This window comes from Oreochromis niloticus, linkage group LG6, assembly GCF_001858045.2.
Source record: "Oreochromis niloticus isolate F11D_XX linkage group LG6, O_niloticus_UMD_NMBU, whole genome shotgun sequence".
Classification (NCBI taxonomy): Eukaryota; Metazoa; Chordata; class Actinopteri; order Cichliformes; family Cichlidae; genus Oreochromis; species Oreochromis niloticus.
In genome coordinates, this window is record NC_031971.2 from 23,384,126 (window position 1) to 23,399,182 (window position 15,057).

General features: G+C 41.8%; 1 protein-coding gene across 1 annotated transcript in view; it reads right to left on the reverse strand.

The window, feature by feature from the left end:
- The window catches only part of adgrl3.1 (adhesion G protein-coupled receptor L3.1), a 115,365-nt gene that overhangs the window by 33,224 nt on the left and 67,084 nt on the right, over nt 1-15,057 (reverse strand). The window contains 5 exon segments of the mRNA XM_025907760.1: nt 5,060-5,098; nt 6,678-6,863; nt 8,021-8,124; nt 8,449-8,728; nt 8,731-8,861. Of these exon segments, the coding sequence (XP_025763545.1) occupies nt 5,060-5,098; nt 6,678-6,863; nt 8,021-8,124; nt 8,449-8,728; nt 8,731-8,861 (740 nt within the window).

Sequence of the window (15,057 nt, forward strand, 5' to 3'; positions counted from 1 at the left end):
CGCAAGAAAAACTGGTGCTTAGCCAACAAACTAATATGATAATATTATGTCCTCTTTTAGCACTAGCAGTTAATTAGCTGGGATGCATATTGAATGAGTTTGGGAGGGCTACATGTAAACAAAAACTAATTAATCCACTGCTTCAGCAAACAACCAGAATAAGCAGGAGAGAATATGCAGCACACACGCAAAACATACAAACCAGTATCCCCCCCACCCCAAAAAAAGTTGGTTCGCTGTGTAAAACGCAAATAAAAACAGAATGTAATAATTTGCAGATCACTTCAAATCTGTATTTAATTTAAAGTAACACAAAGAGAGCATGTTAAATATTGGAGCTGAAAACATTTCATGATGTTCTTTTTAAAAAAAATAAACACTCATTTTGAATGTCAACAACTAGTAAAAAAAATGGACGAGAGCAAAAGAAGACAGGAAATGTGAAACATCTTGCAGCTGATCAGGTTTATGAGTAACATGATTAGGCGAAAAAAAGTGCCCTAGAGAATAAGACATGATGTATTAAGACTGATTTTTTTTAAGGGAAGGCCTATTTCAGCAAAACAAAAACTTAAAAAATACAACAAAGGAGGATCTGAATTGTGAGGTAGCTGAAATCATTTATCAAGCAAGACAGGGAAACGTTTTATTTTCAAAGCAGGTGCTGCTTTTGTCATTTCCCAAATGTATACAGTGTTAAGAACAAGCGATTTAACAATGGTAAATTGGTGACATCAACTAAAAATTGAACCTATATATAATAAAAAATAAATAATTTTTTTAGACTCAACCATTGTTACGTTGTCTTGTACTGTGTTTGATGAAATAAACAGTTTTTATGATGCAAATCATTTGATTCACATCGTGCACGTCATCTGTGTAAACCAGCAAATGCATTTCTATATCCACTCACTGATCTCACTGGTACTTTGACAAGAAGCTACAAGCTTCAGTTCCTTTCAAAGAGAAATGTCTTAGTTATTTTGCCCATTAATTCCCATTAGTTATGAAATCCACATTTAAGACATTAAAGTATTAAAATCTGGTAACAACCAGATGGGGAAAAACACCAGCAGTCAACTAAATGACTGATTATAATCAAGCTAATGCCGAGACGATTAACTCGTTGTGAGCAAGTAGTTCAATAATCAATTAATCATTCGAGCCATTTTTTGAAGCAAAAGATTCTTTGGTTTCAGCTTCTCAGTTTTTCACACTTGTACACTTCTCTAACATTTTAAAATGTTATTAGTTTGATTAATCTTAAAATTGTTGGATACTTGAAAATGTCGACAGATAGACCCTTCAACCGTCACTCAGTGATTAGATTCTTCTTGTTGGAGAGCATATCTAAAACGGCAGTGACAACAATTTTGAAAAGTGCATTGTGCAAAAAATCAGATGCACTTCTATTTACACTAAGCATTGTGGTCCAAGCTAACGCAGGAAGTTTTCCTCTCCCAAGTTTATTCTTCCCGCTCCATCTGACTTCTTTTTAGGGATACATGATCTGCAACAAACTACCTTAGCATATCCACAGAAACGATATTTGAAAATTCATGCATCAATCCATCCATTTTCTTATTTAATAACTTTGTTAGTTATTTCTGTGATTGATTTTATACTTTGCTATTTACTTTTGCCTATTTGTATTATTTTCTATCGCATCTGTCGTTGGGTAACAGGCCGGGCGAGCACAGAGAGAACAACCAGTCACACTCACATTCACACCAATTTAGAATCACAGATTAACTTTAGGATATCTTTGGACTGTGGATGAAAGCCAGACTAGCTGGAGAGAACCCATGGAGGCACAGGTGAAAACATACCGTCCCCACAGAAAGGCCCCAGCTTGGATTTAAACCCATTACATTCTTGCTGTGAGGCGACGGTGCTAACCACCACACTGCTGTGCTGCCCCGACAGCAAAACTATGCAATGAAATTTGTTTACAATCAGAATTTCATGTGATCTGTGCTTTATGAGAAAAGGATTTTTAACTTCTTCAGCTGTCTTAAAGTCACACTGAGTGTGGGAACGTGTATGTGCATATCTCATAAATATATGGTGTAGCAACATGTTAAAAAGGGACTGAGATACATGCTGCATGTAACGTATGTGTTCTCATGGCTGTGTGTTCAGTTGAGTGTGTGCACAAGTAGCTAAGAGAAGACTTGTAGTGCATCATTCTGCTCCACTTGCTGTACAGTAGCCGAACAGGCAAAGAGAGATGCTCAGAGGAGAGGATGTCCTGTAGACATGGCAGATATGAATGCAATGGTGCAGCTTTTCATTCATTCACACTACTGGTGCTTCTCCCAAGCGCTCACTTTGATGTGTTTCAGATAACCCCATTTTTCTACTCTCATTAAACTTTCCATTGCTTTTTATTGAACTTTTGATTATCGTGCATTTTCAATTTCATATAATTTTTTTTTCAATGAAATTTAATTCGCTGGCACTGAGATTATATCTGAAGAGGAGAAAGATAGGTGGGGAGAAGAAGGGGTATGATTTCCTTGAGGTCCAGACATCTCAGCATCAGAAAGTCAGAGATGGAATATATGTTTGGGTGCGCGCGTGTGCGTGTGTGTGCGCGCGCCTGTAAGCTCTGGTGCCGTTGGGTGACATTTCTATCCGCACAAGTATAAGGACTTGAGGGCTAAAATAGAGACAGGTTTTTTTTTAGGGGTCTTCAAAGAGGGGAGAGACTCTGCAGAGACAGATAAGAGTGTCATTCGTTTGTGTGTGTATGAGTGAATGTGTGCGTGTGTGAGGCCACGTATTTGCCGGGTAGGCGAGTGCATGTGTGCACACATATACACAGCACGCGTGCACGTACTCACATGCACACACCAGTAAATGGGGCAGAAGTGAAATGCTTTGAAGCGTTGGGGTAATCCAGCGTAAACAGCAGCAGCAAGACATCTAGAGCTGGGTTGGTCTCCTACTCCGAGCTACACAAGGGGATCGCGGGCACACGCTCGAGCGCGTGCGCGTGGATGTACAGTATGTGTACACTCACGCACGGTAACATGTAACCTGAAAGAGTTAGGACGTCTTGAAGCACGGAAAGATGTGAGACTGGAGAAAAGAATGGAATTTTTTTTTTTCCCTTTTACTCGCTTGGATGAGCTCTGAGAAGGTGCATGTTTTGAAAATGTTTTCATCAGAGAAGCAGGCTTATCTGTCAGTTGTTGTTTGAGTTTGTCTTCCCTGACAGGATGAGTTTGCAGCTAAATCAGGCTTTAAATTCACAGCATGCCATGTTCTGACCTGCCATCCATAAATGGAGGGCAAATTAGACATTGTCATTGAGCATCGCTGTCTTCTCACTGCCCCCTTTATTGTTTGGGGTTGTTTTTTTTTCGCTTTTCCTCACATTGCTGTTTCTGTAACTCTCTTCTCTTTTTCTGTTTAATTTCTGGTCCCTCCTTCCCTGTTTCTCATTTCCCTTCTACCTTACAGACTCTACCCCCCTCCATCAATCCACCCTAAAGCATCAAAGCCTCTCCACACCACCAACTTCATCATGAATAAATTGCCAATTTAGTATACATGAAACGAGTCCCCAGCTCCCCAAACGAAGTGAGAGAGGAGGGGAGATGGAGTGTGAGAGGGAGAGCGAAGGAGAGAGAGCGACAGAGAGAGAAAGAAAAGGAGAGAGAGAATTCAATTATTTTTTGTCTCTATTAAGAACCCAAACCTCCTGCCCACTCTCCTCACTTGGCAATTAGTGCTGTAGATAATTAACGAGAAGAGGGCAGCACCACACCACATCCCTAATCACGCGCATTTCTATCTGGCAGAGTAAGGGACTGTTGGTATAATTTTGTTTCACATTACTAAGGCTAATTATATAATCGATCACTCCCAGCCCCCTGCAGAACCCAAAGTGTGTGGTGGTTTTGATTTTAACCTGTAACAAGTTGTCTAAATGGTGCCGCTCTCTGAAACGTGGCACTTGTATTGGATTAAGGAGACACATCAAAAAGTCTGACGGTTGTGATGTGACAGCACAAGATCATTGTTGAAAATATATTTATATATTGCGTGTGCGTGCATGTGTGAGTTGTGTGTGTCAGCTTGCATATAGTCCTAAACCATGTTCTGTGATGTGACATTGCTGACTGGTGCTGACGTTAAGACTTTTCAGGGGGAGAGTGGGAAAAAAAGCCTGCATCAGGAGAAAAAGAGCTACCCCATCACTAGTGTGTGTGTGTGTGTGTGTGTGTGTGTGCGTGTGTGTGCGTCAGGGGTGCCGACAGAGAAAACGAGAGACTGCAGTCTATCTAGTCTACAGCTCATTGATGAGGAAGGTGGGGTCCTTTTGATGTTCTGAATAGTGATTTTAGCTGACCAGAAACATGCCTAAATGATGTTAGATTGTTGTGTTAGCAGTGTCGGCCCATGGCGTCAACACGTACAAACATCAATACAAGCAGACCAGCAAGGATGAAACATAAATGAATACTGAGCCACAAACATAAAGCCTCTATTATTTCTAAGGCAGCGAGGCCGTGATCAACAAATATGCAACAGCATATCCATCATACTCAGTTCTTTCTTTCTGATGCACCAACACAGAGGGCATTTCATTGAATGGAGATGGATAGGGAGTCGTTTGGTTTCAGGCGGGCCTGTTTACAATTCTGCAGACAGAACTGCAAAATAGATGAGCTATTATTGATATTGATCATGGCCTCTTATCAGTACTATCGATTCTGACTGCAAGAAAAAAAAAATTAAAGCTGAAAACAAAAGAATGTCAGCAAACCCTTTGAGGAGACTAAAACTTTACCGGGAGACACAAGTGGATATTCTCCCCTGTTAAAATGACCGCCCTCTTCAAAGGGTTGGGTTGCAAACCATAAGACAAATGCTGCAGCGTAGAATTCGAATTCTACGCAGAGCATTGTAATGTGTGATCACACGTACACACGCAAACACAAAAGCTCGCTTGCTGGATTACATGCTGAGTGTTAAAAAGAAAAGAAAAGAAAAACACGTGGGACTTTGGTGTGGCAAAGTAATCAACCATACCAGGAAACGGAAATACCTGTGCGAAAAACCTGCAGGACCTTTCTCTCTTCTGAAGCTGCAAATTCAAACAATTCAGCTGTTAGCGATATAACACCTCTCAATCATACACACGCGCAGACACACAAAGACAGTTACACCCACTTCATTACCACTGCACGAAAAAGGCTTTGATGGCTAAAATATATTGTTATTCTCCTCATTCGCCTCCTTTTGTCATTCCTTATACTCTAATTGTCTTTCATGCTTTTTTTCCCTCTATTCTTCTTCTCCCCTTTTCTTCCAGATTGTCTTAATAATTTCCTCTGTTCCTCCATTTCTTTCCCCCCCCCCAACCCTACTCATTCTGTGCATCTACTGTCAAGTGAATTGATGGCATTAATTACTGTGCCACTTGTGCGTCATTGGTCATATTTGATTTCCAAACAAAAATTTGCATAATATGCTAGCGTATTACTCAGTTAGATTTATACGTAATTGGCCCATTATTGAAATCAGGAGGAACACTTTTCTTTTTCAATGGAGGGCTTTTTTCCTCTCTACATATCTAACAGTTAACAGGCCATTTGGTCAACAGCAAAACACAGATTAATTGATTCCACTTACACGTGCTCCAGTATGTATCGACTTCCCACATGTTAATGAATTACTTAGAGGAAGGAGAAGAGATTTAAAGTGTGTGATAGTGAGACAATAAGAGGTAAACGGGGAAAAAGAGAAGACAACGCCGACAGAGGGACTCGGATGCTAAAGCTAAATAAAAAAGGCAGTGGCTGCCAAAGCGGTGGCAGCAGCTGTCAGTCTGGTGGCTAAACCCCGCCTATCACCGTTGACCTCAGCAGAGACAATCAAGAAACAGTCCAGCATCCACTCAGTCAGTCAATTAGCCAGCCAAGCCAGCCAGTCAACCATTCCCCTGTGATTTAACACACTTTAATTGAATGCCTACATGCCTGCACTAAATTTATCTACAGCCATAACAAAAAAGATCCTTTGCATACTTGGAATCGAGTTTCCATTAACGTAATCCCAAAGTGAGCGCTCGAGCCTAATTGTCAACAACGTCTTCGGAGTTGTAGCTCAAAGACTGAAGTTCATTAGAACAACGAGCTACGGCGTAAAACATGTCCGTATGTTTTAATGAGAATAACTCCTCGTGGCCTGAGACGGACTTTTATTAAATTTGGGTCCTGCTCCGAAAAGAGTTCAGGAACTATGCCAAAGACTAAAAGCAGTTATCTATCAGCCATAATGTCGAGCAAAACTTGTTACAAAGAGCCACACACAGAAGAAGATAAAATACTGTCTAAAAGCAGCTATTTATCATTTTGAAATCTACAGCTTTATGTATGGCTCTTCATCAAACTGTGCACGGAGAGACTTTCCTAACCCCTGAGAATGAGCGTAAGGCAAAAATACTAACAACTGCTGCTTTTCATCTTACTGTTAACATCAAAGAGTCCCTCTATCTACTCCCCTCTCTCTCTCTCCTCCCGCTCTCAATTCTCTTTTCTCTTAATTTACTTGCATTTAAACTGCAAAACCCCTCTATCCTAACGCTTGCAAGAAAACGTCGATTTTACTCACTCGCTCGCCCTACATTTACCTCTTTTACCTCTCATTTCTCAAGACAGTACCTTGGTGAGGCTGCGGGCAGCACTGTCCTTGCCCCCAGGGGTGAGATTTCTGAGTTGGACGTCCAGCAGTTCGACTAGTTGGACCATGGCCCGCACTGTAGATGGCACATCGCCAGGATGCAGAAGTCCTTTGGTCTGCTCTGCCAGTTCCCTGGCTACAATTGCTGCCGTCTCGCCCGACCGAAGCTGCGTGTCAGAGTGGATGACAGGGTATGGGAAAGTCACAATGTGCAAGAAGAGATGGATGGCAGTAAAGAAAAAAAAAACAAATAAAACAAAAAGGTGAGAAGTGAAGGGAAAGTTTGAGAAAGTAGAAAAAGTTTGTGAGGGCATTACAAGTACAACAGTAAGACGGAGGAAAAGGCAACAACGGATGGAGAAATAACAGGAGGGGAGAGGACGGATCGGGAGGTAAGAGATGTATATGCAAAAGAGTGTGTTGTGGAAGTTTTTCCACTTAAATAAAGCCTGCAGATGAGCGGTGAGCGGTAGCTAACATTCTTTAATCAAAACACTCAGAACAGAAAACCAAGCTTGGTGGAGAGCCTGCATGACCGCGGGGCAGGGTCAGCAGAGTCTCACTGAGAGTGGTGTGGCTCTCAGTTAAATACCTTCTCCAGGAACAAAAGGCAGTACACAGCTGTTTCACACCTTAAGGTTTACACCCCCTTTCTACCTCCCAGAGTCCTTGAAGAGACAAAAGACTCTCCCTCCTGTGGAGTTGTCTGCTTCCCCCAACTTCCTAAATAGACCCCCACCATTTGTCTTACTGTATGGGTGTCAGACATGTTAAAATCAGTGGCACCAAGGCATTATACAATAAAATAAAGTGATTAGTACATAAGTGAAAGAAATTCCATTACAATCGGAAGTTGAAAAAGACACAAGGAATAAAAAAAATAATACACTTGTAATATACTAACTAAGCATTATGATATAGAGAGAACTCCTATTTTAGCAGCTCAGATTTTCTCTGTTTTATCATAAAAAATGGGACAGCAAAAGTATAAGTAAGTATCAAACGCATTTTCCATAAAAAAAATGATGCACTGTATGTAAATAAGCCTATCATGAGGTCTGCTACCCTTTTAAGATAAGAGCCCACTGTGAATTAGGGATGCTATTGAGCATTTCCTCTTTCCTACAGCTATGGCATATCCCTCAAATCTCTAACAGGAGTTAGGGTTAACAAATGAGGATGGATACATAGCCTAAATCCTTCCCTGTGACCAGTGCCCCTTCATGCATGAGAAACATTGCTCCAGAACTATGTTCATCATGCGCTAATCTTAAACTGGGGCTTGATAGGAGCCACGAGGTCTGGGGGTAGCTTTCAGACTTACTTTCTGCATGATGTGGTTGACCCAAGGTGACGTGCAATTGCTGAGGTCAGGGCCTTGGGTATCCCAGTGGCCCAAATGAGCTACGCACACGTATGTAGCCACGCCTGCAAGATAAACAAAGGGAAGATAATATGACAGCGCTGACATTCACCAGGAGAAAGGAAGACTCTTGAGCTCTCTAGGGTTCGCTAAGCATTTTGTGTTTGCCTGTGTGTGTGTAATTGGTGGATCATTACTGATGTGTGTATTAACTGACCCAAACACGAATATTTGTCCTGACAAAGTGTTGTGTATGTGTGTGTGTGTTATATCATTTTTCCAATAATTACTTGGTAGGAGAAAACAACAAATAAAAGTAATATGTAGATTCACACACACTGTTACCATGTATAACAGTTTATGCCATATAAACTATTTAGCCTCCTTACCCAGTGTCCCTACAGGGCACGGCTGTTTGGCCATTTGGCCCTGCTGTGTGCGAGGCCATGATATGTCGGCTGTCACTACTGGATTACAGAAGTCTTGAGGAGGGAGGATTGGGGGCTGTGGGGGTGCTGGAGGGACTTTCACTGGAGGGGATCGACCCCCCACTTTCTGATTGGTGTCAGGAATCTGATTGCTGTCAGACGATGAACCTCCAGGAGGAACCAGAATGGGCTGGCGGACAGTGGTAGTCGTTCGATACCGCTGACCAGGGGATGTTGTCAGTAGAGGCCTTGGAGTGGTGTAGGAGGGGGGAGACCGTGTGGTGGTGGCGGCACGGCTGGTAGATGAAGAGGAACCTCCCCACCAATTGGTCCCCCTCCTCGGTTTGGGGGGATTATGGGAGGTGGGCGAAAGTCTAACAGGAGAGAGAAGACTCTGGTTAAACTCACAAACACACAAAGCCTGAGTTCTTAAACGAAAAGCCAGAAGCAAAAATATGTGCTGTGCACATTTGTGGATCCCCACAGTATTAGATTACAGGTGGTTTTATGAGCCCTGGACGCTAGGGCTTACACCTTCAAGGTTCATCCTTGGGATAAAAAACATAAGATGTACAGTGTTAAAAGACCCATCCGCATTAGCACCAAATGATTCGAGCAATCAAATAAGCATAAATAATGTAGCAACGGACACAAACACATTGCAGGGATTTGTTTACACGGCGCCAAATAGCTTTGACAGGGAGTAGCTCATGTTTCTGATGACTTCCCAATGTTAGTGTTTCATCCTTGTCAGTGTGGTCATGCGCCAGATCTTTGTGGGGTCGTTTCCTACTATCGAGTCCTATTTATTACCATCAATTGCAGGACATGTTTCTAAACAGTTCAGCCAACAACACTTATAACAGAACAAACTTGAACGTGTGTGGCAAAGTTGGGTTTGTGAAAAAGTTTCAGTGTATAAACTGCAAATCTCCAGCTCAAAGCAAGACCAGTGATTGGTTCTTCCCTGCATCGGTGTTTCCTATGGGGAAACTAATGGTTCTTGCTGCTTAAGCTGGCAGAAAAAACATTCTTTCAGTGGCATGCATGATTCATAGCACTATGACATCACAAGAGGTAGGAAGGCCACTTAAATGCATACGGCACACTCTTCTATTGTCAATATTTAATTGTAAAGAGGTTCAATTATTCACATTGACCCTGTTTAGGAGACAGAAATAAAGAATGAATGGATGAGATGATGGGAAGCGTACAGTATGTTGGTGACGTGTCGGTGCCATCGTGGAAGCAGAGGCTGTACCAGTCCATCTCACTCTCTTTGCAAAATCAGTCTTGCATGATTAAAAAAACGATATGAAGAAATGAACAATTTTATAATTTGATTTACAGTTAAATACTGTACACTGGAGGAGACTAATCTCTAAAGCTTAATTGTTACTTGCCTTTTAAAAAAGCACAGATTAGCCTCATCTGCCGCACATTTACTATACAGCTGAGCATATTTATATATGTAAAATATACACAAGAGCACTTTTTAGAAAATTGTAATTAAAGACATCTGTTTATTAAGTTTACATAGTCCACATTATGTGAGTTGCCTTGTCTCCAAACTACACTGTAATAATTTAATAATATTGCACTTTTGCACCTGGTATTTTTAGATTCAGCTACAACTTAGTTACTAAACAAAAATCAATAAAAATCTAAAAATGTGTTCTGACTTCACCCTGCTATTGAAATCCCAAAGTGTGTGATGCGCAAACACACACAGCACAGATCACAAGGCAACTCAAATATGAACTCTTCAATTTCACGTTATGCTACTTTCTTCAACACAAATATGTATTTTCTAATCTTTCTCCTCTGAGTCAGCTTGTGGACTTTTTTTAACACACAAAGCAATGACAACCAAAAACCTGTTTAGAGAAGACTGAGCTGCACGCGCCTTCAAACATTTCGTGTTTCTGATTTCTGCTTAACAGGGTTCTTTAAAAAGTTTCAGTATATTAGTAATAATATAACAATAAGCTTAAAAACTGCCTTCGCGTTAAAATGATTGATTTTACAATTTTCAGGAGACTTGTGTTTCTCATTGGCTTGCCTTAGGTCATAATACGTATTACACGGTGGTCACTGACACTGAAGGGTTGCAGATGTTTCACTGAAGAAAGGAGTGCAAGTCTGACATGAGCCTAAATGTAACTCCACACGTGTGTGTGTGTGTGACAGGTGTTGAGCTCTTATTGATTTTAATTTCACATTAATTTTCCACTGATTTGAATTAGACAGTGAACTTAGGTGATAAACGTAATAACAAGTGAAACAACCCATTAAGTTATAAATGGACTGTGCAAAAAATTAGCTTTACTGTTTGCATTGTTTTAATAAATGTTGTCTATTTTAATTTGTTCCTTGTTTTTGGGTAGGGGGCTTGTTGGGTAGATGGGAGTGGAGAATAAAGTGCGAGTGTGTGGGTTGTTGTTGAATGGAGTGGGTGTTTATATTGTTTCCTGTGAACTAAAGTTGTCCCTTCCTGTGGATCTTTTTTCTTTCTCACTTTAATTAAAAGACATCGGGCTGTGCTTCTCTCCATCATCCCGTCTTTCTCCCTTTCTGTCTGTCTGCTTGACTGACAGCCATCTTACATCCCGCTCCTCCTGTACGTTCTGTTCTGTTCCTTCACAACTCAATGGAGTGTTTCCGTACCTAAACTGCGCTGCTCCCCGTTCCTGAATCACTGCCGCCCTGCCTCATGCATTCTCCACGGAACATTGCCATCAATCATGCGTGGCGGCAGTGGCCTAGGGACTAGCTGTCAATCTGCGTGTGTTTGTATGAGTGTGTGTACTTATGAAGCAGAGACTGAGTATGTGTGTGTGCCTATCTGGACTCAAACGGGAAGCTCCATTAGGGCCTCTGCCACAACAATAGAAGAGTAATGGTGTGTGTGCATGTGTGTGTGTGCGTGACTGAGGTGGATGTCTGCTGTCATTCCAGTACAGGGCAGCAAACACACTGGCTGGCAGCTCCGGGTGAGGTAACACAAAAGTCTGCAAGCATCATAGGCAAGGGGCCACAGCACATCGCTCTCTATCTCTCTTGCTTCCTTCCTTCCTTCCTTCCTTCCTCAGCTGTTCTTTTAACATTTTTCACCCGATCTTATCTCTCACTCATAACTTTCTTCCACTTTCTGAGACATCTTGTAGCCTTTCTCAGCACTACTTTAAATGTGCACTGCACTATGTTTTCTTATTTTTTTATTTTGTCCTTCTTTTCCTTGTTGTTTTGCAGCATTTTGGCTAAAAACGACATTCTAATGCGATGAATTCATCACCGCTATCACTCAGGATGCTGTGTAAGAGGCCATAGGGAACTATAGGAGCATGACATAACAGGCCCATGAAACATTTATGAAGAAAGAAGGCTAGAGGTTGCAGTTGTGGGGACTGACATATCTCCCCGTATTTAAACCGAGGAAACCTTGAGGAAATGTGCTATGACAACTTCATGATGTCAGCTAACCTAAACACTGTGCTCTTTGCCAAAACTGGTGCCACAAAAACACTCCGACAAATTTAGTACAAGCTCGTCACTTAAGGATTTTGCACTTATCTAAGCCTTGCACATGCTTGTGGGTGACATATTTTAACACGTATATATTTTTAGGGCAAACCTCAGTCACTACCTTACCTGCCTTTGCATACCAAGATGAAAAATGGCCACATCGTGCAAAAGAAACGAGATTTTCTTTAGCATCTTAAACTGACCAATTTGCTGAAGCCTGGTCTGCAATCGCTCCTTTTTAAATTGAATTAGCTTTCTTTAAATCATTCATTCAAATAATACATATTTGTGCAACAATGCGATTACAGTTGCGCTGATGAATAAGATCAAATAATTGCCGAGCTCTAATCTCATTCAATTCTACTGTGCAAACTCCATCTGATGAGGAAGCGTAATATAACTGAAAGCAACAGATCAGTTACTAATGGACCCAGCGGGCTCGTAGTTGTGCTCTCTGTTGCTTCCTCGGACAAGAATAAACACTTAATCTCAGAAGTGCCTGAAGTGCATCTACACTTTCACGTCAATTGCCAAACTTCATCTGAAGAACATTTGGTATTCTATTCTATTTTATTCCATTCTATTTGTTTTTCTGACCTGTAGCAAGCCCAGGGGAAGGTGAGACAGAGACAATGGCAGGGTGGCAGTAAACTTGTTCCTGAAGTTGTCATCTGTCACCACACTGGAGGGGCCACAGAGATGCTGTCAGTCAGCCTGGGATGCTAGCACATGATCATCTGACATGCAGACAGGCACTGTGTTTGTGTGTGTGAGTGTGTTTGTGTGCGCCGTGATGTTTTTCTGTGTGGGTAAGACTGCCTGTCTCTGCCTCTGCTCTGTTGCCGAGAATGCTCTTGTTGACTTCTCACTTGGTAAACAGAGGGATCGTAAATCCACAACACAAAAGGTAGAAGGCAGGGAGGAGAGAGGAGAGGGAAAACGAACTTCCCCTGGCAAGTTTCCCACACTGTCAGAAAAAAAATGGCAGACAGGCGGCAAGAAGGAGAGGCAGAGTGAAACGGAAGCAAAGAGGGACTTGAATTAAGGGAGAAGTTTTGCAGAACTAGAATGAAGTGTCTATTACATTATCGAGAGTGTGAGACGATTTAGCGAAAATTTACTGAATCCGTGCGCTCACACATGCAAACACTATTCTGAGCAGTGGGGAAGGATGAATCTGCAGGGGTAAAGGCAAAACGATAGTCTGACTAGGGGCCCTAACGCTTTCTAGGCTTGATGGTAGCACACACACTCAATGGAACTGCATACAGCGATAACATGCCACCCCTATGGCTGAAGAGCACACACACACACACACACACACGTAATTTTTCCTCAGTTTTGTGCCAACACATACACACTTGAACAGAAATGTACTTTTTCCCCACTTTTCACTCACTTTTGTGCAATGCAACACACACACACACACACACACACACACACACACACAAAACCAGAGCTTGTGGCGAGTGGCTCAAGTCTGCTGATAAGACAGAATGGAGCACTTCAAAGCAGTGATACTTTCAAGATTAAAAACAAAAAACACACACACACAAAAACAACCCCCACTAATAGAGCCTCACTCAAAATGGCTGCCAGGGACCAGCACCACGTTCCACAGCTAATGTTTCACATGCAGACACATCCCTGCTCAGCCCTGTTGGCTTTCCAGTTGCATAATCATGTCATCCCTCTGCTGAGCTCTAAGGCACCTGCAGCAAGTTTTCCAATTACATGCTTCTTTCTTAATCAGAGGAAGCTCCCTTGTTCAAAGCAAAAAGCTAATGGGACAGACCAAATTGTCTTTTTTTAACCCTTTTTTTTAAAGTTTTAAAATATAAAGAATCATCAGCACATTCCTTTAAAGCCTCGATTGCTCCTTTTCCAGGGAGGCTATAAACTTATGTCAGTTATATGAGAACTGCAATGAATATTTATCTATAAGGCATCTAGTAAAATACTATGAATATATCTGAATGGGAGTGGTTTGCTTTGCCTCATATCTTTCAAAATTAAGGGCAACCCTGGCTGGCTTGCAAAGGTGAACCCAGGCGCAGTTCAACTGGGCATGTTGGGCATGATATGCATGTAGCGTGATTGCTATCCAAGCCCAAACATAGATCTGCAATGCTTCCTCGATATTGCTGTATTGTTGGTTCATTACAAATATGAGCCACAAAACACATAAAGTTGTGAAACTTGTACTCTAAATGCGGATTTTTCGGCCCTGCATTTGTGTTTGTCAAAGAAAGAGAAAACAAGCACAAGACAGGAATTCATACGCTGAGCCAAGCTGATGGAGATTTGGGCCTAGATCTTTGAGGCCAGTGTGAAAGCAGGCCAGCAGTGAGGTTGGGAGAGGCACCGGTCTTTCTAAGGCATAATACACGACAACCGGTCTCAGTACCCCGTTTTTTGACCTGCACATTTAATGTCAAAATGTCAAAAGTAAAATCCTAATACGTGTATGGGGACAGCGCTCTGATAACTGCTATTGTTTCTGTTTACTTTCTGCTGGGCTGTGGGTTTCCCTTCCACTCTATTGTCCAAGCTAGGCCTGCTTAATTTGGCATCTGCTCTTTGGCAGGAGGGAAGCAGTGCTGAGGCCAAATGCACGCAGAGGGCCTGGCAGAGGCTATCCAATCGATAAGGACACACTCCAGGCAAGGAACAGGTGCAGCAGACTCTCTGAAGCAGAGCTCGGTCTCTGCTGAGATGGCTGTGCTGTAATCTTTTTGGGAGTGAGGGAGATAGGCAGCGATTGAGGAACCGGTGAAAGATGCAGGTGTAGAAGACAAGAGTGGACAAATTCCTGAAAGTTACTATCTAATAAAGCATTTGATATTGGTGTACAAGAACGGTATTATGAAGAGAGCGTAGAAATAATCAGTTTACAATGTACTATCAAAAACTACATAGACATAAGTAACAGTTATATTCAGTAAAAATGACATACCTGAAAATGCTTTGATGCTACGACTTTTCACTTGAAAGCTGCATTATAAATTACTTTTACAAGATATTAAATTCTAAAGTTGTCCCTAT